Here is a 26334-nt window from a genome sequence, read left to right as displayed (position 1 = left end):
CTTAGAAAATATGTCCTAAATTCCCACCTAGGAGCGGGTATGGTGGTGCAGCAGCTTAAGCGACCCCTTGGGATACCGCCACAGATCAGGGTGCCAGCTGGAGTCCTAGCTCCTCCACTTCCAACCCAGCTTCCTATTAATGCAGCCTGGGCGCCAGGAGACGATGGCTCAAGTGCCTGAGCCCCTGACACCGACATGGAAGTTCCAGATGGAGTTCCAAGCTCCCACCTGTGGCCTGGCCCAGCCCTAATTGCTGTGGCCACTCGGGGAATGAACCAGCAGATGAAGCATCCCTCTTTCTCTCTCTCTCTGCTTTTCAAAGAAGTGAAAATAACTAAACATTTAAAAAATAAGCTTTATTCTTGATCCATTTGTCCACTGGGAAAGTCCCAGAGGTAGAGTCGTGGAATAAAGCATATTTACAGATTTATTTATTTGAAAGGCAGAGTGACAGAGACAGAGAGATCTTCCATCTGCTGGTAACTTCCTAAATGGCCACAATGACCAGGGCTGGGCCAGGCAGAAGCCAGGACCCTGAAACTCCATCCTCATCGCCCACATGGGCGACAGGGACCCAAGCACTTGGGCCATCTTCCACTGCTGTCCCAGGCCTATTAGCAGGCAGGTGGATCAAGAGCAGAACAGTCAGGACTTGAACTGGCGCTCCAACACGAGATGCCAACATCACAGGTGGCAGTTTAACCCATTGTGCCACAATGCCGGCCACTAAGAAACTTATTTAATAGACTCCCCAGGTAATTCCTCTGTGCACTAAAGCTTAAGAACCTTATAAAGAAAAAAAAAACAAAACCACAGATTTGGAGGGAAACAGCTGATTTCATCTTCATCTCAGATACATGGACCCACTCCATAAACTCATCTGACCCTACAAACACGAACTTTTTATACAGGAAGAAAAAAAATCTCCATCACAGAGTTAGAGCCAAGTGAGACCACACTTGAACGTGCCTGGGCGCAGTGTACAGCCCGATCAACTCAGTCCACTCCAAGGAAAGAACAAATGACTACAAAGGCAGCTGCTGAGCAAACATCTGAGGAGGAAATATCAGAAGAGCGGCATCCACGGAACGAAGTGGATTCGGGCCATTGCAGCAGCGTCTGGATGGAAACAGCAGTGAGTCCACAGGGGAAGGTGTGCTTAACTCTGCACTGATAACACCCAGACTGCTAATGTTCATAGCTCAATCATGAATGAAGCAAGACGTGGTAGCAAAAAAAAAAAAAAAAGCATCACCAAGGCAGGCATTTGGCAGCTAAGAGGCCACTTGGGATACCTGCACAGAACGTGGCCATCAACGGTGGTGTCTTAACCACTACATCAATGGCCACCTCTGTCTGCTTGATTTCTGATCAACGACATCAACAATAGCAAAAGCTGGAATTTATTGAGTGCTTACTCTATGCTAGGTATTATGCTAAGACAGTTACACGGATGGCCTCATGGCAGTAGGTGCTATTTACTAACCCCATTTTACAGATGAGAAAACTGAGGTATAGAGCGATTAAGAAACATACTGAACTGAGGTGGGGCATGGTCACTCGAAGTCCCCAACTCTGACTCTCCACCAGTTAGCATTCAGTTGGTTAACCTGATGCCACAGGTTCACTACCATGCAAGTGTCTGAAGAGCCAGGCATAAAATTCCCTAAGTATCCAAACTGATATTACTACTGTAGGCAGCCTCGCAAGACAGTCTGACAGTACCAGCTACCTACTTAGCAAGAACACACAGCAGGCTTTTCCCTCCAGTTAATTTTCTGAACAGCACCCTGTCAGTAATCCATCTGCAGGTCACCCATCATATACTCCGTGTCTACTGAACACCAGGCACAGAGGTTACTGACCAAGCGCGGCCCCTCTCCGCCCGCTGTCTCCCCCTCACCTTCAGCCGTTTGACCTTCTCTTTTCAGCATCTGGACAGCTCCTACGTATTTCTTCAGCTGGACTTTGAGCACCTCGTTCTCTCTGCAGGCATAAGAATGTTAAAAAATATTTTTAAACATTGGCAATTTAGACCCAAGGTGTTGGGGTGGGGAGCTCTGTGCAAAGAAGCAACATACAACGTGTGCCTTACAAATTCAACACACCCCGGTGTTTTAGGGATGGCCACTGGGAAAGGCCACGTGTGCAAGGGCACCTTTGTGGAATGCTTGCAGGCACTGTCCACTCACGATGAGATGAACACCCACTGGGTCCAGCACACAGACTCACAGCTGACCCGGGCCGGGCCTGGCTGGTTCAAATCTCAGTCTTTCGGGTGCCCATTCGGCATCAGATGCTTTGCAACATTTTCTCTGATGCAGAAGCATGGAGCAAGCACTGCTCATTCAGCCTGGGGAACACTCGTCATAATTTTGTTAACTGCCACACACATTAGCCACGATCTGCCAGGCTTCAAGTGTTTACACACGATGTCATGGAAGCCGTCTGAGGAATGAAGATAACCCCATTTTATGAACAGAAAACAGAGGCGTTACATTCTGTAACTCTTTCAAATAAATCAATCTTTTAAAATGAATCTTTTTTAAAAGAGTTTCATCTACCATCATGAAAACAAAAAAAAAAATTCATTGCAGAATACTCAAATGATAAGGACACTTTTAAGAAGAAATGTCAAACTTGGCTAAAAACCCAACACCTTGAAATAAGCCCCCTTCAGGCTTGTACATCCTCACACACACATTCTACACAGAATTCTTTATGGATGAGACATCTTTTGCACTCCTTTAATTGTTTGAACTTCTTCCCCTCGCTTGCTGCTCCACTTCCCAGAGTAACCGATGATGGACAGCCGGTGGATACATGCCCTGTCTTTCCTGATGCTCTCATAATGACTACACACGCCACGCACTCTAGAGTGGACTAAGATGGGATCATCAGCCGGGTTGTCACATGTAACATTCAACAATTCACATCCTCCATCTGTGACATCAGTAGCAAATACTTCTAAATTAGCAACAAGGAAGTCCCAATACATGTGTGGGAGGTATTGTCCAGTTCAGATTCCACTGACTACAGCCTAATCCCCATCCCAGCCTACTCCCAATCTCCATGAGTGGATTTAAGTCACATGTTATTTTAAGACTAGGGAAAGAAAGAAAATTACATGACATAATTTTGACAATAGTTTATCAAAGAACATTTTCCAAGATGTCCAATAAGCAGGCTCCTCTTGGGCTGGCCAACAGTTGAGTCATGTCCACATGTGGCTGCCAGGTCTCATCTCATGGGCTGCCAACAAAGAGGGCAATCCTTGGCTTCCTTGTTTATCCTCAACTCCATGGTCAGCAAGGCATTGTTTTAGGTGACTACTTTGCTTCTGGTTTAAATCAATTTTTTAATAGTGCATTAAAGACCCCATCTAAAAACCATACCTAACACAACAAAACCAACCTCTTTAATATAAACTCAACTTCCAGCAAAACGGTGAGAAGCCATGGAGAATGGATCGAATCACGGCACGGACACCTTTGGGAGCGGTCACTTTGCTCCCGCTATTTGTGTACCATTGAACTTACTTGTCTTTGTAGGATATGAACACCTTCAGGACAGAGGGATCCCTAAAGTCTCTCTTCAATGAAACTCAACCCTGGCCAGCACACTGACTGTTCCAGGAGGCGACTGGCTACTGACCCCCAGCAAAGACCAAGTCCTTTGGGTTTTTATATTTTTATTCTGAAATAATTATAGATTTACAAAGATGATAGACATGAAGAGGTCCTGTATCTCCTTGAGTGGGTTTTCCACCATGGTTAATCTTGTGTAACTAGAGGGCATATCACAATAGGAAAGTGACACAGGCACAATGTATACATCTACTTAGTTCAACCCCATTACCACCGCTGTGCTCCTAACAATCCTTAGCCACAGTGTGTCTCTCATGGACACAGACACCACACACACCACCACAGCAGTCAACAGCCCAGGCCAGAGGACAACACCTGGTGTGAGGGACAAGGGAATGAGGGTCGCGGCAAGGACTGTGGAAAGGGGGTGTTCTTGACCCATCCCCATGCCCAATTTCTGCTTTGTTTTGTTTTTCATTTGCAATCTTATCAGCCCAAGAAAATAATTCTCAGACTTTGGGCAAAAAATCTGCATATTGTTAACAGAAATTTAATTTATCAACAGAGAAACTGCACAAAATTTGTCATTCTGATTACTACAGAGATTTATTTTATAATTACCCAATAAAAAAGACTATATACTTGACACCTCCTAATCAGATGCACACTAACTACACAAGACCAGGATAATGAGTGGGCGGTCTCCCAACCCCTGCAGGGAACTTCAGCCCTGGCCCAAATCAATCAGTAGCTCAGGGAAATACCTTTTTATCCAAAATACTTGAGATTGGAAGTGCTTCGGATCTTGAATTTTTTTCAGATTTTGGAAATTTTTTGTATATATATATAATGTGATACTGTGAATATGGAGCCCAAGCCTAACCAAGAAATTCAATCACATTTCACATACATTTTACACACATAACCTGAAGGCAAGTTTATACAACACTCCCATCTTCAGTGCACCAGATGGAGACTTGTCACACGATAGGTATGGGATTTTCCACTTGCGGTATCATTTGATGCTCAAAAACTTTCAGATTTTAGAGCATTTTGAACTCAGTGAGCCATAACCAAGACTCATTTTAGGACATTTCAACAAAACAACACCAGTCAAGCCTGGTCCACTCCATCTTCTACTACAAAGAAGTCTCCATTATGCAGCACAGCAGGGCAAGTTCAATGCTCTGAGAACTGACGGGTTCAATGGAAACCCTGCAGTTTTCTTCCTGGGATCCTGACGGCACTTCAGAATCAAAGACCAGCTTCTGTTCAATTCTAGGTTCAACTGTTTCATTACCCTTTAATTTTCTGAAAATTAACTGCTTACAGCCAAAGTGTAAGACGCCTTAAAAGCCAAACGGAACGAGGCAAGAAATGAATACAAACACACAACTGGATTTATTTGCTAGCCATCACTGTATCGGGTGGACCACAGCGTGGGCCAGGGCCCTCCTTCCTAGCTGACAGGCCTACAGCATTTGCTACCAAAAGCTATCAACCCACCCCCATTCATTCCACAGGTCTGTACTGAGTGCCAGTAACGATCCAGGTGCTGAGATGCAGCTAGAAAGGAAAAGGACAAAATGCCCTGGCCTCACGGAGCCTCACTTATGTCCCAATTTTTAAATATCCTTTTTCTATTTGAATACATATAGAGTACATGCTTGAGGAAAAAAAAAAAAAAGCAAGAGTCTATTCCACCCTTTATGCCAACACACCAGATCATGGCACCCCAACACCTCTCAGGAACTGTTTCTATTTGTTTATCTATTATTTATCCTCAGCTAGCTGACTGGCCAGTGCTAGCTGCTACTTTTAACTAATTATGGGTAGTTCAAGACACACAGCAAATATGACTGAACAGCAGAGGGAACCTCCATATACTCACCACCAGCTCTCCAAGTCTCAGCCGGTCTTATTCTCCCCTAGTCTTCATCTACTAATACCACTTTTTTCCCCAGTCTTATCCTATTTGGAAGTACACTCTAGACCTAATATAGGACCCACAAAAATCTCGCCTGTACCGTAATGGAGGTGACATTCACTAGTAGGGGTGGACCAACCTGTCAATGACCAAGTTGTTTAATTTTGGTTACCAATGCGTTAAAGCAAGGATAAGGGATACAAAGTGAGGACACAAATTGTGCACACACGGGAGCCTGAAAAGGCTTTTCTGGAAGGTGACAAATGAGGCCAGGCCTGGAGGAGGTGAGGAAGGGCACCAACCCAAAAATGGGCGTGGTCTTCTCCATGCGTGCACACCACCGGGGTCTTGTTAAAACGCAGACTGTGGTTTAGAACATGTGGGACGAGGCCTGAGACTCAGCATGTCTCACAAGGTCCATGGCAACACCTTTATTACCAGTGTCCAGGCTCCGGGCACAGGAAAGAACTGGGCAGAAAGGCCCACGGCCAGCCTGAGCGTGGGACTCGGGGAAGCCAGAGAGGCTGGAGCAGGGCAGGCATCAGGAGGCCCCCAGAGCCACGGCAAGCATAACAGATGTTACATCTGCAAGGAGGGGGGCTAATGGCAGGTGCTAAGCTGAGCACTGTAGACTCACCATGTGGGAAAAGCAAAAGAGCTAGGGGTGCAAACAGAAGCCGGCAGACCAGAAAGAGGCCGCGGTGGTCATCCAGGCAAGAAATGACGGTGGCCAGGATGGGGAGGACTGGAGCGGTAACCTTGGAGACAGAACGACATATTCAGATACTCGCCTGGAGCATTCCATAGTGCCGTGCCAACTCTCAGCCCGAGCGTGCCAGCTGGCCACCCTGCGGCGTTCTTTAAAGGCATCAGGCAAGAAAGCAAATCGAATAGGTGGCAAGCACCTCTCAAACAGCTTCCAGTGACTGCAATAATTAATGTTTGTGCGATAAAGCAATTATGTCTGCCCCCGTGTCAGAATAAACCACCAGCAACCCCAGACAGCACCACTCACCGCATAATTACTCAAAACAAACTAACGAAGCTGCTAAGTGCACTTGGTAATTCGCAGGCACTAACCACACCCAGCCACTAGCAGAACGTGGCCAAGGGGCCAGGCTACCCAACACCGGGAGAATGGCCCCAAAGCAGGCACCAGTCACATCGTTTGGTACAGCCACTCCTTAAGTAGCCAAGGTCAAGCCCACTGCAAAATAAAACACTGTCAAAGCTAAAAATTCACTTTTCCCCAACTGCACACATTACATTCTCTGAGCCCAACCCCAGTGCCGTCACCTTCGTCTGAAGCATTTTAACTTCCCGGCCTCTACGTGGAGCGCCTCTGTGTTCACACCCTGGGTGAGCTTTACCCTGACAATCACACTAGTAGCTGCCATTTCTCCGGCACGGTCTCAGGCGGGACGGGAAGGGAGATGGGTCAGCAGAGCACTGTAGGTGGCCACACTCAGCCGCCCCTTTGCCTGGTGGGTGACAAGTCAGCAAGGAGCTGAGCTGCGATGCAAACTCAGCCAATGTGCCTGGAGCCAGACCCTGACCGTTCCTCTCTGCTGCCTCTACCATGAGGTGAACCATCACAGGAAGGCTGGGAATAAACCCCAGATAGCCAGGCAGCCCCCCTGGGAGTGAGGGCGTCAGAGTGAGAGGACGGGAGAGTCTCCCCCCAGGGCGACTGCTCCGGGCTTCCACACAGGCTGCTGTCGTTCACCCCGTCACAGTGCTCTGCAGACTGGGCCCTCCATGTACACACACAGGACACTCGCACACTCGCACACACTCCCTTCCAGGAACAGCCTGGAGGACCGTCACACGAGCCCCAACTCACTCGGGGGCTCCGCCCCTTCCAGCTCCTCCCTGTCACCCACACCAGCCAGGCTTGCTAAGGCTGACCTGGTACTCTGTCTGCAACTCCCTGCCTGCCCCAGTGCCCCGGTCAACAGCTACAAATGTTGCAGAAGTTTCCTGAAAGGCCACCATCTCTGAAGGCAGGGCAGGCTTCCCTTCCATCCCAGGGGTCTGTGACAGCTCCCTCTTCTGCCTGCACTGCAGCCCAGAGGAGCTCCTCTCAACAAATCCGGCACGAGAATAGCCCTGGCCTGTGCACACCTCGCCCATCCAGCAATCCTGCAGCAGAGGGTCATGTTGTATTTACCTCATGTCAGCCCTCTTGGCCATCCAGTGTCACCACGGTCCCCCTGTGCCAGAATGAGGAAACCAAGGCTCAAGGGTCCCCAGGAGTACACTGGGATCTGAGGACCCCCCCCACCACAGATGCGTGAACTGAATCTCGGCAAATAGAAATCTTGCCAGACCCACACAACAGAAGGACGTTCTGCAGAACACACCAACCTGTGATCTTCAGACACGTCAAGGTCAAGGCAGCCGAGGAAAAGAGAGAGAAACTTCCAGCCAAAGAAACGTGATGACGACACACGACACACCGTTCCTGGTGCAGCCATGCAAGGAAAGTTGGTGCTAGGACAGGCTGAGCACAGGTGAGGCTCAGAGGGCATAAAGCATCCGCGTGGCTTCTCACTGTGACCGTCACACTGCAGTTACAAAGGACAATGCTGTGCTTGTGGGACACAAACACCAACCGATTTAGGGGCAAAAAACTAAAAAGTGATAAGCAGATTTACAGGCCCCTCTAAGTGCTCCCACACTGCAGGGTGGGGCCAGGAACCTGCATTTTCACCAGCCCCCCCAGACACTGCAGGCCACATGTCTCGGGCTACCCTGCACCCTCCCGCTGCAGCTCAGCCACACGAGAGTGACAGCCCGCTGTGACACTGCCTAGGAAGTCCTGAGGACTTGTCCTTTCTTCCACAGGGCAGGGCCCAGGGGATGGCACTCCAGGAAGGTCGCACTTCTCCATGCTGTTCTGCCTGAGCTATGCGGCTCCCATCCCTGCCAGCTGGGCCAGGCGGGGTGGAGCAGTGAAAGTGGTATTTGATTTCTAGTGCTCTCTCCCCTCCTCCCATTGTTCCTCCATTCTGTGAACCTCATCTCAAGTACACTCAGAGTGGCTCGCTCAGCCCTGCACTTCCCATCCAGAGCCAGGCAAGCAGCCCCAACAACTCCAAGCAGCTCAGGAAGGTGATTTATTGCAGATGCCACCCACCCAAAATATCCCGAGCCCAACAGGAAAATCACAGGGCTCCGAACCTGTCAGTTCACTCACTCAAACTGCATGCGTTACTTCCCAGGGCCCTGCATGTCACAGGTGGGGCTCCCTCCTGTCCTCATGCCTTGAAAAAGTGCCTGCTCCGAGTCCAGCCAGTCCTGATGTGAATGCTGACTCAGCCTCTGAGTGGCCTCGGAAAGTCACTTAGCCTCTCTGAGCCTCTCTGTACCACCTGTTAGATCAGAGGACAAAGCCGCAGAGAGAACAAACCAGTGTACGTGTGTGTAAGTACACACGTTCGACGTGCCTGGTACACACTAAGCACCACATAAATGTGAGCTGCTGTTCATCATCATTACCATCCATAAGCCGCCTGACACTCCAAGGCCTCTCTCCTGCGGAGCGAGCACTGGGTACTGGAGTGTGCGCCTGGAACGCTCCAACCACCACTGCAGGCATTTCCCGTCAGGCACCACACACACACACCAGGCCCTCTTCCCCCTGCTAAGTCCCAGCACTGCTGAACCGCGCCCCACAGGGAGTGAGCTGGGATCGCCACCCACTTTCAGAGCAACTGGAAGTCTGGGGTTGTCTGTGCAGTGCCAGGGTCTTTCAACACTGACTCGCCATCTTTGACGAACTCTCACATTCCAAACCAAACACATCTGTGGCCCCGCCTGCCTGCAGCCACCACGTACTGCATCTGCTCTGGACCTGACCTGCCATGGAGCTCTGCCATCTGTGAGACCAGAAGTCTGCTTGCTCATTACTGTCCCTTTATTAGGCCAACAGCAAATGGATTGAAAACTCTCGAGATCCCGTCAGAAACATAGAACCTGAACCAAATCACAAGCCAACAGCCGACAAACCCATACTGAAGGATGCTCTACCAAGCAATGGTCAGAAGAGAAATATAAAAAAGCCCAGGGTCACAAAAAGACAAAAATGCAGGGGCTGCATCCAGTGACAGGTGATCAGCGTCAGGACCCCCAGATGCAGTCCTGCCTCAGGGCAGATCCTGGATTCACTAAATAGCTCTTAATTAGCACTAAAAAAAAATTTTTTTTTAAATCTGCTGGATAAATATAAATATAGCACATTAAAAGTAGTAAATAGTAGCTGGGCGTGGCACTGTGGTGTAGCAGTTAAAGCCACTATCCCATATGGGCACCAGTTCGAGTTCGGCTGCTTCACTTCTGATCCAGCTCTCTGCTATGGCCTGGGAAGGCAGTGGAAGATGGCCCAAGTCCTCGGGCCCCTGCACCCACATGGGGGACCCAGAAGAAGCTCCTGGATCCCGGCTTTGGACCGGCACAGCTCCGGCCATTGCAGCCACCTGGGGAGTGAACCAGCAGATAGAGGACATTCTCTCTCTCTCTCTCTCTCTCTCTGTAACTTTGCCTTTCAAATAAATAAATAAAACTTTAAAAAGAAAATAGTAGTAGGGATAATAAAGCCCCACTACTGTAGAGTGGAGCAGTTCCCTCCCTGTTCTGTGAGTGGCGACAGAACACGGAGACACGATCATGGCGGTCATCTTGCAACTGGTAAACAAGGCCTAGAAGAGGTTCCTCCCAACAAGGAAAGGCGAGGTGCTGGGGGGCTCTCGTCTGGGGCTGCTGGTACTGACAGCCTGGAAACTGTGACACCATGTGACAACTTTTTTTTTTTTTTTGACAGGCAGAGTGGACAGTGAGAGAGAGAGAGATAGAGAGAAAGGTCTTCCTTTACCGTTGGTTCACCCTCCAATGGCCGCTGCGGCCAGCGTACCACGCTGATCCTGAAGCCAGGAGCCAGGTGCTTCTCCTGGTCTCCCATGCGGGTGCAGGGCCCAAGCACTTGGGCCATCCTCCACTGCACTCCCGGGCCACAGCAGAGAGCTGGCCTGGAAGAGGGGCAACCGGGATAGAATCTGGCGCCCTGACTGGGACTAGAACCCGGTATGCCGGCACCACAGGCAGAGGATTAGCCTGCTGAGCCGCGGCGCCGGCCCCCATGTGACAACTCTGGAGCAGTCACAATGCTCTCACCAAATCGCAGCCTCCTGAGACCACCGGCAGGAGATAACGACACAGCAACAAAGTCAACAGCAGAGGCCCAGCAGCAGAGAGAGGAAAGGAGAAGGATGACAGAAGGAGGGCACTGTCACCGCACATCAGGGGACAACTGGCCTGTGGACACGCTCTGTCCCTCAGAGTGTGCGCGGATGTGTTGGGCCATCTGTGAGGTAGTTTTCTGAATAGGACCAAGTAACTAAACACTAGGAAATGGCCATCGGATATCTGGGTTCCTCTCGACAAGGCCAAGTGTCTGAGCACTTGAGGTCCTTGGTGCCCTCACGGCCCCCAGGGCTGGCGCTGAGAGGTGGCTGCCCCTTTAGACAGGCCTCCCACTTCCTCAAAGGCTCCCAGATGCCCCATCTCTCACAGGTGCCTGCTGTGTTCACGTCTGTTACTCCCCACCAGCCCCATAGAGAACTCGTGAGTCAGACAAACTCCACACACACCTGCAGACTAGGAGTACATGGCCAGGGCAAAATTAGGTCAGAAGAATACTAAGACCAGGTTCATACACATAGCCTTTGGCCAATCACGGCATCAACACCACCAGCCTGCTCCCATACACACACCACCCTCGATGCAGAGTGCCAGACAGCACAGCCAAACAAACCACATTCCTTTCCTTTTTTTTTTTTTTTAACAGGCAGAGTGGATAGTGAGAGAGAGAGAAAGAGAGAAAGGTCTTCCTTTTTGCCGTTGCTTCACCCTCCAATGGCCGCTGTGGCCGGGCTGGCGCACCACGCTGATCCGAAGCCAGGAGCCAGGTGCTTCTCCTGGTCTCCCATGTGGGTGCAGGGCCCAAGCACTTGGGCCATCCTCCACTGCCTTCCCGGGCCATAGCAGAGAGCTAGCCTGGAAGAGGGGCAACCGGGATAGAATCCGGCGCCCCAACCAGGACTAGAACCCGGTGTGCCGGCGCCACAAAGCATAGGATTAGCCTGTTAAGCCACGGCACTGGCCTCCAAACAAACCACATTCCTGAGAAAGCCCAAGCAACCCTGCCCAAACCCGTCCCACGCTCCCCACCCCCACAGCTAATGCTTGCAAGAGTTGACAAAGCAGAAGGAAAATGAGACTCCTTCAAGCTGTCTGTCACTGCTGTGTTCGGTTCCACCCCACACCTCGGGGACAAATGACTGGAACATGACACCAAACACTTCTGAGAGCACAGACTGTCGGCTTCCTGGCCTGCAGGCTCCCAGCAGAAAGAGGAGCAGGATGACACGCCCGGAAGGGTCTTCAGTTGGTTTCTGCTGGTCAGTGCCCAAACACGAAGGGACCCCTGTGGATTCCAGAAAGACAGGCAGGCATGGTGAGCTGTAAGACCAGGAGAGAACTGATGCCATCTGTTAAAAAGCTGAACTGAAACTTTATGGTATAAGGCTAAGAGAAGGAAGCTCTAGCAATTGCAAGTTGTCACTGTTTTTAGTATAATATGGCTGCTCCTCAGCCTTGACCTCATCACAAGCGAGAATCGAGCCTGCCCAGTGCCCACACCCCCAACGTCCCACACAGCGCACAGAACAGGATCCAGGTTCAAGGACAACCTTGCGATGTCCCAACCAAAGGTAACACATAAACTGGGTTTGGATCCTGAACTGGGGAAACTTCCATAAAAGATTCTTTAGGAACATTTAAGGAATTAGTGAATATGAACTGCGTGTAAGATACAATGGAATTACTGTCAGTTTTCTTGGACGTGATAACATTGTGGTAATATAGAAAAATGCCCTTGTTCTTGCAAGATAAATACAGAAGGATTTCGGGGGAAAATCATGATGTCTGAAATAATTTTCACACACTTAAGAAAAAAATATATATATACACACATGTATCTGCATATACCATCTATAAATGTGCTTACTCACTGATTTATTAGGAAAAAAAGAATGGAAATAAAGAAAATACACAAAATATTAACAACTGGTGAAGCGGGCTGAAGGCACATGTGTCCAAGTTATTATACTAGTCTTGTCACTTTTCAGTAGGCTTGAGATTTTTTTTAAATGAGAGACTCCATTTCAAGTAAGAAATGGTGAATGAGTCAGCCCACAGGTGAGGTTCAAAGTGCCAGCTGTCTGTCCCCCTGGGACAACAGACGAGGCAGCCCAGTCCTAGGTCCTGCTCCCCAGTCCATACTGGAGGCGGAGGGGATCGCCCAGCTGCTGGAGACCTCCAAGGAGCCCTGGCTGGGGAGTTCTGCTCTGAGTTAGGAGCCATCAGAACAATCACTTTTGTGAAGCAAATGAGCTCTGTCCTCTGTCACCAACGGGCCCATTACCAGCTGCCGGATGGCCTTCAGTTTCTCCACACTGGCAGCTTCCTTCCCTTGCGCTTTGGCCTGCGGGATTATTATGGAGGGGGATTTATTAGCGTTATTCAAAATGCCTATTTAGAAAGGGATTCTGGGAAGACAGCAGTGACAGCAGTGTAATTTTTTAATCTGTCTAAATCCCCACGTTAAAAAAAGAGAGAGTACCTGGATAGAAAAGCCACAATCCCACAGGCAGCATTTATATACCTGATTCAGGTGACGAAGTACCCCCCAAACGCCACCCAGGCCGAGGACACAGCAACAGCAAAGGCCTGTGGGCACCTGTGCAGCAGAAGGCAGAGGGAAGCGACAGGGCAGCTGAGGACAAGCCCTGGGAGAAGGGGCCCCGAGGCACACGCCGGGCTAGGCTGAGAGCTGCAGTAAGACTGGGCGGCTACTGCGGTGTCCCAGAGGGCACACCCACGAATTCTCCATGAAACCGGCCCACCCCCCAGGATCTCCTCCTCGGACAGGCTCCTACAGCGAAGGAAAGGAGCTGCTGACGTGGAATCACATCTGAGTAGCAGAGCGACACTAGGGATAAAGGAAAGAGAACACCCAAACGGAAACGAGGGAGAACACAGCCAGGGGTTGTCAGGACACCTGCATACCACGTGACAACAGAAGAGGGGTCCCGTTCTCTCAACCACTCGACCTCCACAAGTCTCCTTTCCTCTCTGCACATAAAGAAGAGTAACAGAGAAGGCCCCAGATAAAACCACTCACGGGTTAGCATTGTGGTAGAGCGGGATACGTCACTCCTTGCTACACTGGCATCCTGTACCAGAATGCTGGTTCAAGTCCCAGCCACTCTGCTTCCAATCCAGCTTCCTGCCAATGCACCTGGGAAAGCAGTGGAAGATGGCCCAAATACTTGGGTCCCTGGAGAAACGGATGGAGTTCATGGCTCCTGACTTCCGCCTGGCCCAGACATGGCTATCGTGGCCATTTGGGACTAAACCAGCAGATCAGAGATCTCTTTCTCTCTCTGCTGCTCTGCCTTTCAAGTAAATAAAATAAATTTTTAAAGGCCCACTTAACATGATAAGCAGAGACTACAAAGCACAGTGTATCCACAGGAGATGAAAACATGCCAGAAAAAAATCCATGTAACTATGACCTATTTTATAACAAGCTGAAAGACTATCTAAAAATGATACGAGGCGTGGAAATACACACCCCAGAATCTGAAAAACTCAGTCAAGGAGAGGCAAAACTGAGGAAATTAAACACTTTAGAAATGAAGACCAGGGGCTGGCACTGTGGTGTAGCAGGTAAAGCTGCCATCTGCAGGGCTGGTATCCCATATGGGCACCAGGTCATATACTGGCTGCTCCACTTGTGATCCAGCTCCCTGCTGTGACCTGGGAAAGCAGTGGAGGATGGCCCAAGTCCTTGGCCCCTGCACCCACATGGAAGACCCGGAAGAAGCTCCTGGCTCTGGATCAGATCAGCTCTGGCCGTTTTGGTCATTTGAGGAGTGAACCAGTGGATTGAAGACCTCTCTCTCTCTGCCTCTGCCCCTCTGTAATTCTTTTGAATAAATAAATCTTTAAAAAAAAAAAAAAGAAAGAAAGAAAAAAGAAGTGAAGAACAATCTAGAACGTGGGAAAAATAAGCTGTCTGGCAAAAACTATAAGGAAATGAAGACAGCAACTTAAAAAAAATATTTGCAAGAAAGTAATAAACACTGAAGACATGCAAGTAAGATCCAACAAACAGAAAACAGAAGCCCCAAAGAGGAAAACCAGAAGAACAGATACTAAAACCTGTACTCAAAACCACTTGGTTGGGGCCAGCGCTGTGGCTCACTTGGTTAATCCTCCATCTGTGGCGCTGGCATCCCATATGATCGCCGGGTTCTAGTCCTAGTTGCTCCTCTTCCAGTCCAGCTCTCTGCTGTGGCCTGGGAGGGCAGTGGAGGATGGCCCAAGTGCTTGGGCCCCTGAAACCGCATGGGGGACCAAGAGGAAGCACCTGGCTCCTGGCTTCGGATCGGCGCAGCGCACCGGCTGTGGCAGCCATTTGGGGAGTGAACCAACGGGGAGGACCTTTCTCTCTGTCTCTCTCTCTCTCACTAACTCTATCTGTCAAATAAAAAAATAACATAAAAAAACCACTTGGTTAAAATAAAGAGACTAGCAATTATAGGCTGGCAGAGAAAGCCATGTACCCGACCGAGAGAGAGAACTGGCTGAGCAACAGCAACACAGAGGCCAGGAAAACCTCAGGTGTTTAGAGAAGAGAAGAATTCCTCTGGGCAAGTACCGTCCAAGGGGAGGAAAATCAGATCACCGCCAACCTTGACGGCAGCGCTTCGAGAAACGTAGTAACAAATGAGTATTTAAGACACTCAAGCAAATGAGATCTAAGGATTTTAGATCCACAAAACTGATTCTCAAGTACAAAGAACACAACCTCTTAACAACAAGAAAGCACTGTGGGAATACTGTTCCCAGAAGCCCTGGCTGCAGAACCTGTCACAGGTAAGCCAGAGAACCACAGTGACTCCCAGAGCACGTGGAAACACAGCCCGGGGGGGAAGCTCTGAACACACACCTGGAGAACCGAGACCAGAGCGGGGTTGAGTCGCCGAGTCGAGCAGGTTCAGGAGGCAGCCTTGGAATGAGCATTTTCTGAGAATGCAAGAAAGGGGCCGGTATCCTGCATAGTGGGTTAAGCCGCTACTTTCGATGCTAGCACCCCTTATAGGACGGCCGGTTCAAGACCCAGTTCTTCCACTTCCAATCCAGCTGGAGCTCCTGGTTCCTGACTTTGACTCGGCCCGTTGCAGCCATTTGAGGGGTGAACCAGCAGATGGAAGCTGTCCGTCTCTGCCCTCTCTCCTCCCCTTCTCTAACTACTATTCAAATAACTAAATAAATACATCTTTAGTTTAAAAAAAAAGATTGCAGGAAAACAGAAAAGGCGTAAGCAAAGATTTTTTTTTTTTCTGCTCTCAGCTGTTGTACTGGAATAGCAGAGTTGTTATTGTTATTCTGAGACTTTACATACATCTCTACACAGGTGCGCGCGCACACACACACACCTGCATCTATGTTTAAGACACACTACCTCATGATTTCATACCGGAATTTCCTATTCAAATTCAGGCTTAGAGGGCTGTAGAGGTAACCCCTTCCATTCCACGAGCAGATCTTCTCTTCCTCACACAAAGCACCTTATGGACACCAAAAATCGGGATGCAGCATAAGAACTCACTTGCTTTAGACTCTGATAGCTACACAACAGTCTCAGGACAGCGGGACCAGGATTACTCCCCACGTGGGAACTTAAGTTCACGTGTCCGGTTAGCCAAACGCGGTCCGCCCAAGTGATACGTGCAAAGGCGAGAAGCCACCACTGCCGTGAGAGTGAACCTCACAGGCTGTCAGAGAGCCTGGATGCCACTGCAGGGTCTACATCGGCAAGCAGCCCCAGGGGCAGCAGAACCTTTGCACGATAAACGAGAAGGTCAGGCAGGGGGAAGGGAGCCCTGCGCCATGTGTGAGAGGTCTGCTTCCCCTCATCTCCGGTCTCCCAAACAGAAACACTGACACCTAGTCCGCAAGCTCCCCACCCGCCGGGCCGCGTGTTCCCATGACCGCAGGCTGTCTCCTCAGCAGGGTGGCCCTTCGTGTCCTGGGTGACCTCTGAGACGACAGTGGCCAGGCTGGCGGGCGCCATCCTGATGAGTCCCCGTGTTTTTCATTCTCTCAGGCTCACAGCCGCTGTGAGCTCCGGCCTGGCATTCCTTCCCCACATCCAGTGAATGTTTTCTAAATGAAAACTAAACGGACATAGGAGAACTGACCAGCACTTCCAAAATGATGCTGAACGGTGAAGTCCAGGACAGAGAGACCCCCAGTTCCCAAGAGGCAGCTGTGTTCAGTAGCTAGAGAAAAGCCAGCCAGGAGAGAGAAGGCCCGAGCAGTACCAATCTGGGCGCAGGCGGTGCTCCCAACAGGAGCGTGGGCTCCAGGAGGGCAGAGAATTTCACGTCCAGGGGATGGGGCAGCTGCCCCAGCAGGCACTCAGTAAGCACGAGATGAATGTATGAACGCTACACAGCACACGTCGGCTAAATGGAGCCCCACAATCCCATCGCTGCAATCACATACAGAATGCTTCCCATCAGCCCAGCTCTTCCACCCCCAATTTACAGCTGTGCAAACCAAGGCTGGGAGCAGGGAAACAACCAGTCAACGGCCACAGCCAGAGGCAAAACTGAGCTGCGCAGTCTGACCCCGGACCAGCCCATCTCCTCCCACCCTCCACTGCATTCACTATGAGATGCAGCGAGATGCAGTGAGATGCAGTGAGATGCACGCCTCGGGACTGGCAAACTCGCGTCACTGAGCCTCTGTCAGCGAGGCTCTCACGCGCTCGACCCCTTCTGTGAGTGTGGCTGAACACCACGGACCCGTGACACCCCATTTCCAGGGACACACACTCCCCCGTTCTACAGAAGTGGGAGCTGGGCCACGGGAAGGTGAAAGCCAGCCTAGCAACTCTGGCTGGTAAGTGGTAGAGCCCGGACTGGAACCTACAGCGGTGAACACTGTGCATAGAGGCAGCACGGACAGTGGATGGGTCTGCCCGGGCCGCAGTCGCCCAGTCTGACAGGGGCCAACACCTGCTCTAAGTCCACCATAGAGGAAGTGGGGAAAAGCAACCTGCTAACAGACCACTTACAATTCAGATAAACCTTGAACACCGCCCCTCAAAATAGAATAATCCCCAAATAATTATTCCCAGACCAAGCTCCCTCTAGAAGTTCTTTGAGCAGTAAACAAAATTATAATTGCTTTTTTTTTTTTTTTTCTGCACCTCTCAGGAGAGGACACTAAGCTATTTACAAATTCTCTTACCTTAGCAACAGGAGAATTAGACTTTTTAGAATATTAGCACCACTTTTGGCTTATAAAACTATTTCCCTCTCCCCCAAAACCCAAAGAGGAAAACCACAAACCACAAAATCTCCTTAAACAGGCCGTTTATTCTTAGAGGCCGGAATAACAACTTAGCAACTTCCAAAATGTCACACGGAAGAGATTCGATTTTCATGTCACTTTGCAACCCCTGAATCTTTTTGTTATTCATTATTTACAACAATGTGAAGATGGAGAAAAAGCCCTATTCCTGCCGTTTTTTAAAATGAGCTTTGAAAACACTTTGTTGCAGATTCCAACACTGCCTTTAAAGCCGGCAAATGCCAGAGGAGGCGGCTGGTCTGTCATAGCTAACTCCCCTCCCAGCCCAGCTTGGATCGCTGTGGGAGCTGACAATGCTGCAGAGTCGGCCAAGACCCAGCGACAAATCTCTCCACATCCCATCCACCGGAGCAAACAATGGTGGCAACAACGAGATTCTTGTACCCCTCCCTGTGGGCACAAGTCAAGGTTGATGATGTCACGTGACTTACCTTGCGGAGAAGGGCCTCTTCCTTCTCACCCTGACTTCCCCGCGGTCAGAGTGGCCAAAGGGTAAAACGGTAGCCACTTGCCCTCACGATGGACTTCACTCTACCCTCCTGCCCATCTCACAACCCCAGCAACTCAGGTGCACAGAGGTGACAGCCCTTCGTCACCAACGGTGTGCCAGCAGAAGCTGCCTATGCACTCTCTGGAGGCATAGGTGCACCTGCTAACAAGAGCCTGCCACACCCCACAAGGGCTGTGGTTATTCAGATGGGCTGGGGCTGAACCATTCACACGCAGGCGAGGGGCAGCACCAGCCACCGAGAGTCACAGGGATCAAGATGCATGCACTGTAAGACAGGAAGTGTCTCAGTAGACCTCCTGAGTCGGGGATTGAAGCCCTGCTCTCTTCCCCTGGCTTCCACTGGCTCCTGGCTGGCAGATAACGTGAGCCTGGTTTGTATGCAGAGGAAGCCACAGCATCAAATGGGAAAGGGTAGAGCGTGGAGCCAGAGGGCAGAGCACCTGGTCGCTTACCACCTATGTCAGAGGCCACCAACAACAGCCCAGTGACCCATCCCAGCTGCCATCCGACCTTACAAATAAAGTCTGACAGAAGCCCAGGTGCAGAATCCGTCTGTGAGTCACCTGCACCTGCTTTCACGCTCCGATGGCGGAGCTGAGTAGCTGTGACAGCTATGACATGTGGCCCACAGAGCAGGAGACATTTAACACCTAGCCCTTTACCCAAGCACAGGTGGCCCCCTGCCCTAGAGGCTGCCTCCCGAGTGCTACTTTGTATCTTTTCGTCTCAATGCCACATTTCTTCAGCTGAGAACTGCCTGATGACCTGGCCTTCCCATCCCCCAGGGTCACACAAATGCACTTCACTGAAACCCGACAGTTCAGCCGACCCCCATCTCTCCTGTACACCTCCTAGAACCTTCCGCTCCATGCATCTGCTTCGTCCACTGCCATCCAACAGCCGCTTGCAAGGCAGAAACTCCTCCCCTTGGGCGTCGTTGAGCTTCCTCCACCTGCAACCCGTCTTCACCCTTCCCTAGGCCATTTCTGCCCACCTCACCCATCCGTAAGGCCCAGTTTATGGACCCCAAGGAGCCATTTCCAGCATCCACATCTCCCCATCCAACAACAACAAAAGAGTGTTAAAGATCAAATTCATTCAGTGCAGTGGTGTCCCGACGACAATGGCAGTGTCTGCCAGGCAGGGTTCTAAGTACCTTGCTTGCAGTTACAGAATTTAATCCTTTTGACAGCCCCGGGAGGAAGGTGATATTATGAGGCTGTGTTATGGACGGGAACACCGTGCCTCAGAGGAAGATGGTGCTCAGGTGCCACTTCAAGTACACGGTGGAGCTGATCCAACCCAAGCTGTAATCTGTTCATCGGCCTCCTCTCTTGCAGGCCCGGGAGAGCTGCCCAGCAGCAGAGGGGAAGGGCAGAGGCCCGCACAGGCACCAGGACACCCTGCATTCCACCAAGCCTCGCCCGCTGTCGTCCCCCCTTAAATGGCCTTTGAGAACCAAGCCCAGCCCACTTCCCTGATGGGAAGCAAAGCCAGGCGACAGGAGCCACCGTGGGGACCAGCCTGTAGCTCTTTCTTAAGCAACACTTCATGTTGTTAGGTAGGTTGAAAAAAATTCTAAACCAAAGAAAGTGACACTTACAGAATAAAGACTCGAATTCTGGTGTGAGTTAGGAAAATGCCTGCATGACACTAAGAAGCAGCAGCTGGAATATGTGCTAGGGACGTCACGGTCTCACTGGGTCCTCGGGGGCCTTAGGAGACAGCCAGGTATTCACTGGAAATGGAGGCTCAGAGAGGTCAAGTGATCTGCCTGAGGGTGCACAGCCAGTGAGGAGCAGAGGAACAGAGCCAGGTCCAAATGCACCATGCCATGAGTCGTGGACACAGGGGACATCAGAGGCCAGTGTTAGGAATGGCAGCAGCAACCCTTCGAGAAATGGGAGAGTGCCCCAGGACCGTCTCAGGCCTGGCCTCGTGGCATGCCACGCTTTCGGTCCAAAGAAATTCCTCCACTCTCCAGTCCTAAGTCCTGGAATCCAGGATACCTGTGGCCTTGCAACTTGCCAAGGTTCCTGGGAGGAAGGGACTCTGCTGCCTTGGTGAATTCCCACCCTGCTTCCTGGAAACTGCCTGGAAGAGGTGGCCTGCCAATCACACCGTCCCATCTCCCTCCATGACCTCTCTGGAGCCTGCAGAGGCCTTTTGGGGAGGAAGGCAGGGCTCATTTCCCTGAGGTCCTGACCTGCAAGAAGCCCAGGAGCCCAGGGAGACGAGGCCTCCTGCAGGCCCTGTCTGCCACCGTTGCAGGACAGCGGCCTGAGCACAAAGGAGCCACCCAGAAAGCTGGCGTGGGGGACAGAGTCCAGGGCCGTGACATGGCTGTCATTCTGATCCAGAGGATCGTGAGCCATCTGAAGCCCACACCAGTCACCAGCTATCTGACCCAACCTGCTTCTTGGTTTTTTGTTTTGTTTTGTTTTGCTACTGTGTTTTCCATGAATTAATTTGAATTTAGAATTATATTTATAAATTTGCAATCCAAAGAATCTTCGGCCCAATGCTCTCCCCTAGGTCTGTCAGTCCCACCCCAAGAGGAAGCCTCAGCTGATGGGGAAAGACCACAGGCCTGAATGAGACCCTCCACATCTGCAGAGCTCAGAGGCAGCCAGAGCGGTGCAGCTCCGGCTCCAAATCAGACATCTCCCACCTGAAAACCCCACGCTCTGCTCAGACACCAAAGGGAGACGTTTAATGCCACCTGCCCCGGGACGGTCACAGGATGGGAACCGCCGTGCTGAATGGCAGCCCTTCCAGGAAGGCTCAGGATCTAACAGCAGCCCCTCAGTCTTGGTTCTGTCTGGTACCCTTAGCCACGCCCATGACGGGGCGGTGGGCAGCCCTAAGAACCCCACTAGTGGCATGGGCAATACAATTGTGGTGGAATCCTGAACTTGTCAAAGGACCTTGGCCAACCTGGGAGGCCGGGGCTGTCCCATGAGGTCCATGAGGAGTCCCGGGGCACAGACACCCAGGCCCCAGTGAAAGGTCCTTCCCAGCTCTCCTTCCAGCTGCTGGAATGATCCAAGACATAAAAACCATGCCGCTTTCCCAAGGCGTGACAAGCACCAGCTGTGATTGTCCTCATGGGCTGGAGGGCCGTCAATAAGCCTACTACTGTCTACCCACCAACCAATGCCTCCTGGACATCTCAGGCACCATAAACAAGGCAGCGCCCCACTGCCATCACCATGCACACAGCCTCCTCTCCCACAAACCCCACTCCGCTGGGAAGGTGCCCACCATCAGTCCCTTAAACCTGAACCCTGCCCATCACTCTACGGCTTCCGACCCAAGTCCCATGGAGCCAATCTCCCAAGCACCTCACAAAGAGCACCCTTCTCCACCCCACCACTACCACCGAAGACTATCATCCAGGTGCCGGACCACAGACATCCCCACCTCTCCTCCCTGCCTCCAACTCACACCTTCCTCCCACTTAGGCAGAGAGCACCTTATTCAAGTACAAAGGCCAACCTTACCCAGTTACACTGAACCAGCTTCTAGAACATGTCACCATCTCTCTGGCCTCTGAGCACTCCTCCTTGATCCCCTCTGCCTACGAAGCCTTCCCTCTTCTTACCTGCACACACTCACAGGTGAGCATACGTCCACTCACACCCATTCCCTGCACATGTAGGTACATACACACAGGTATGCACCCATCCCCCCCCCACTCCTCTCAGTCCTCCATACAACTACTACTACTCATCCTCTAAGGCACCAACCTCCTCCGAGCCAGTGGCTGCACAGACTACAAGCAGCACCCCCCGCCCCCTCACTGACCAGCCATACCATGGCATCTGCGAGGCCCTCACTAGGGGCAGATGCCATGCTGAGCACTTCATGGGTGGGGTGACTCCTGCATTTCCTCCCACAGAGCTGGGAGACGCCTTCTCACCCCCACTCCACAGCTAAGAGGGTGAGAGACACCCTGTGACAGAGAGAAGATGCAGAGCTGGCTTAGCCCAGAGTCCCACTCTCAACTCTGAACCACCAGAAGTCAGTGCTCGCCCAGTACCATATCATGTGCAGACTGCACACGGGGACCTGCATCAGTCACCCTAGTACCATCGCCCCAGGACACACTGCCATCGTGCCTGCAAGGCCAGCACTTGCCAGGCTTCCTACACCACGGGGATGTGGCACAGCTGCTCCCACTATCTAGAGCTGGGCTTCTCAACAGGGCAACTGCAACCCCACACATCCGCAGTTGTCACACGGGGAGGGCGGGGTGCTGCTGGTGTCTATAGGCCGGAGAGACTGCCAATCACCCTAGAGGGCATGGGGCAGCCCCCAGGACTGGAACTCCTCATCCCAAACACGAAGAGCAGAGCAAATATGAGCACAGATCTCCACCGTGAGCACCACAGGAGAGGCCGGGCTCCCCTCTTACCTCTCCTCCAGCACCGCCATCTAGGAAAGGCATCAACAAACATTTCCAAACATCGACCACAGCCTCCCATTCGGGGAGCACAGCCAATCCAGCTCTCTGCTATAGCCTGGGAAACGAGCAGAAGATGGCCCAAGTCCTTGGGCCCCTGCACCCACGTGGGAGACCTGAAGGAAGCTCCTGGCTCCTGGCTTCGGATTGGCTCAGCTTCAGCTGTTGCACTCATTTGAGAAGTGAACCAGTGGATGGAAGACCTCTCTGTCTCTACCTCTCTAACTCTTTCAAATAAATAAAATAATTTTATTTTAAAAACCGTAATAATAGAAGTTGCTATCCTGAAAGGTACGTCCGGCTCGTCTCACTGTCACAGCACCACGCGGCCCTGTGGGGTGTGCGTACACACCGGGCGGTCTCCCTGGTGATCTGAGCCTGCAGGCTACAAGAGTGTATACAGATGCCCTGTCTCAGAGTATTCACCCACAGCTAGCCACCCTTGGCCACTCTGAATGCTTCTACCTTGCAAGCACAGCTTCTCTGAGCTAACAACTCCCACACCATACAGCTCACCCACTTAGAGTGGCCAGGAGCTCCCCTCCCATCAGTATCGTAGTCAACGAGAGACTACATGAAGGATGGTGGTCCCGTCAGATCACACAGGAGCCGAAGAGGTCCCACAGCCAGTGAGATCATACTTCCCACTGTGCTGCAGCCGCCTGCAGTCAGAGCTCGGTGACACTGCCCAGGATCGCAGGCAAGGACAACGGCCCACACCTGGAGCGCAGGTGTGCAGGAGAGGCCGGACCACCCGGGCTCCCCGGCTAGTGACACCTAACCCCATGAGATTTAGTGGCTGTTTAGTCCCTTTCCTGCGTTGTGTGGCCACTGCTGTAGTGCACTTCAGAACAGCTTCATCCTCTCAAAGAAACCCCACACTCCTTAGCAACGAGCGGAAGTTTGGAGACGACCCCTGACACCGTGCTTCAGTTGGTGGCTCCCCTTCAGCAGGGGAGAGCTTTTCTCCTGGAAGTGTTCGGAACCTTTCCCATGATGCCTGCAGGCAAGAGAAACCCACATTCAAGGAACTAACTCATTCACACAGTTTTTCTATGAATCTCTCTCATCCTCCTCAACGAGCACTCCAGAGGGCAATCTACCGAACGCAGGGAAAGGAACTGATGTAATGCTCTAATAATAACTCAAGATGTTATCATTACAGAAGCTCCTGCAGCAAAGGCCACAGGGCTGGGGCTGGCAATGAGGGGTGACAAGCAGCCCCAGAAGTCGCTCTCAAGGAGGAAACCTTGATGAGAAGCGGGCACCACTCCAGAAGGCACCCCAGCTTCTCAAGGTGCCAAGTCACCAGTGCCACTGGCTGCTCAGTGTCCAGGGCCTCGGGGGGAGAGGGGGCACCTGCTAACCTGTCCAGTGACAGCAGGAAGATGGCAACTGTGGTTAGGTACATACGGTGGGGAGGGCCTCAAAGCCCAGGAACACAGGGTACAAGGAACAACAGGAGGTCCAGAATCAAGCAAAGCTGGGTTAAATTCCTGCAAGACCATTTCACCTTGCTGCGTGACCTTGGCCAAGGGTTTCTTACACTTTCTAAGCCAGAGCAGACATTCAGCCTCCCAGTTAAGACACTGGTTAAGAAGCTTCCATCACACACCAGAACAACGGGGTTCAATGTCAGACTCCTGCTCCTGACTCCAGCTTCCTACTAGCAAAGATCCTGAGAGGCAGCAGTGATGGTTCAAGAATGGGGTTCCTGCCACCCGCATGGGAGACCTGACTGAGTTCCCAGCTCCCAGCTTCAGTCCCATCCCAGGCCTGGCCACTGAAGCTGCAGTTGGGAGTCAGAGTCAGGCATGTAACCCAGGTACCAAGAGACAGCATACGGCATCCTAACTGCTCGGCGAAACACCTGCCCCTCAGTTTTGTTCTGTAAAATAAACACATAAATAATGGCCCAAATAGACCAAGTCGTTCTATTCACTAAACCCACAGCATTAAGTTGGACGTTCTCTGGATTCATTTAGTAAAAGTCTATCACGTTCTCCTGATGTCAACGACACGCAGTACTCCCAACCCTGAAAATGGGAGCTACTGGTGGCAATTAGGAAACAATGAATGCAGAGCCTCCAGGGGAGGGAGGGCACTCAGGATTTTCAATTACCCAAGAGCTGGGTCTGTCTAATGCTTTGTCCCCACCTGGGTCCCCCAACAGGGAAGGGTCACTTGGGAAGTAGGTGGATATGGACTGCGATGAGGAAATGGCTCAGTGACATAACCAGAGGGATTGAGACCTTGGATTCTTTCAGATTTTGTAGTACTTGCACGTACAGACGCGACATCTTGGGACCCAAGTCTAACCACAGAAGTCAGTGTTGTCTCACGGACACCTCATGGACACAGCTTGGTATGTAGAGTGTTTTAGTGCACCTGCATTTTCACCACAACCCAGCTCATGAGGTCAGGTAGGGAGTCTTTCCACTGTGGTACCACACACAAAAGCACTAAAAGAGTTTGGCATTTTAGAGCACTGTGGATTTCAGACTTTTGGATTAGGGATGCTTAACCTTTACAGGTACTAATAACGACAGCTGACAGCAACTACACATTTGCTGTGTGCTGAGCACTATGGTAAGTGCTTCGGACAACTCACCTGACACGTGGAGGTGAGGGCCTGAGGTCACCTGCGGGTGTACAGCAGAGCCAGTGGCTCTTGTCTCTGGTTATAAACCCAAACTCTCGACCTGGACTGCACCAGGCTTGCACGCACCCTAGTCACTCATGGGCCACTCCCCAACTTTTCACCATGTCCCAAGACAGCTGTGCTAATATTTTCTTACTTTTTTTTTTTACATTGACATTCTCTTTTCTACCACCTTATCCTAAGCAACAAAACCTGAGAGATCAAACATTTGATGGGTTACATTTTATCATTTTATTTTTTAAAACTCAATGAAATCTGGTCATTTGCAATAAAATGGAGGAATCTGGAAAAATTATGCTGAGTGAATTAAGCCAGTCCCAAAGAGACAAATATCATATGTTCTCCCTGATCGGTGACAACTAACCAAGCACCAAAAAGGAAACCTGTTGAAGTGAAATGGACACTATGAGAAACAGTGACTTGATCAGCCCTTGTCCCAACTGTTGATGGACAATTTAATACTTTATCCCTTTTAGTATTTTTTTTGTTCTACTTAATACTATTGGTTGAACTCTGTAATTAACACACAATTATTCTTAGGTGTTTAAATTTAACTGAAAAATGATCCCTGTTAAATATAAGAGTGGGAATAAGAGAGGGAGGAGATGTATAATTTGGGACATGCTCAATCGGACTTGCCCCAAATGGTGGAGTTAGAAATGTGCCAGGGGA

At 50.9% G+C, this 26334-nt stretch overlaps 1 protein-coding gene across 2 annotated transcripts in view; it reads right to left on the bottom strand.

Annotated features, from left to right (window-relative positions):
* SNX29 (sorting nexin 29) overlaps window positions 1–26334 on the bottom strand; it is a 473054-nt gene that overhangs the window by 259875 nt on the left and 186845 nt on the right. For both annotated transcript variants that reach the window (XM_062180202.1, XM_062180203.1), the window contains one exon: window positions 1904–1986. In XM_062180202.1, the coding sequence (XP_062036186.1) occupies window positions 1904–1986 (83 nt within the window). The remainder of the gene's footprint in view (window positions 1–1903; window positions 1987–26334) is intronic.

Source organism: Lepus europaeus, chromosome 21, assembly GCF_033115175.1.
Source record: "Lepus europaeus isolate LE1 chromosome 21, mLepTim1.pri, whole genome shotgun sequence".
NCBI lineage: Eukaryota > Metazoa > Chordata > Mammalia > Lagomorpha > Leporidae > Lepus > Lepus europaeus.
The sequence above is the reverse complement of the archived record's forward strand: the minus strand, read 5'-3'. Positions and strand labels throughout refer to the sequence as shown.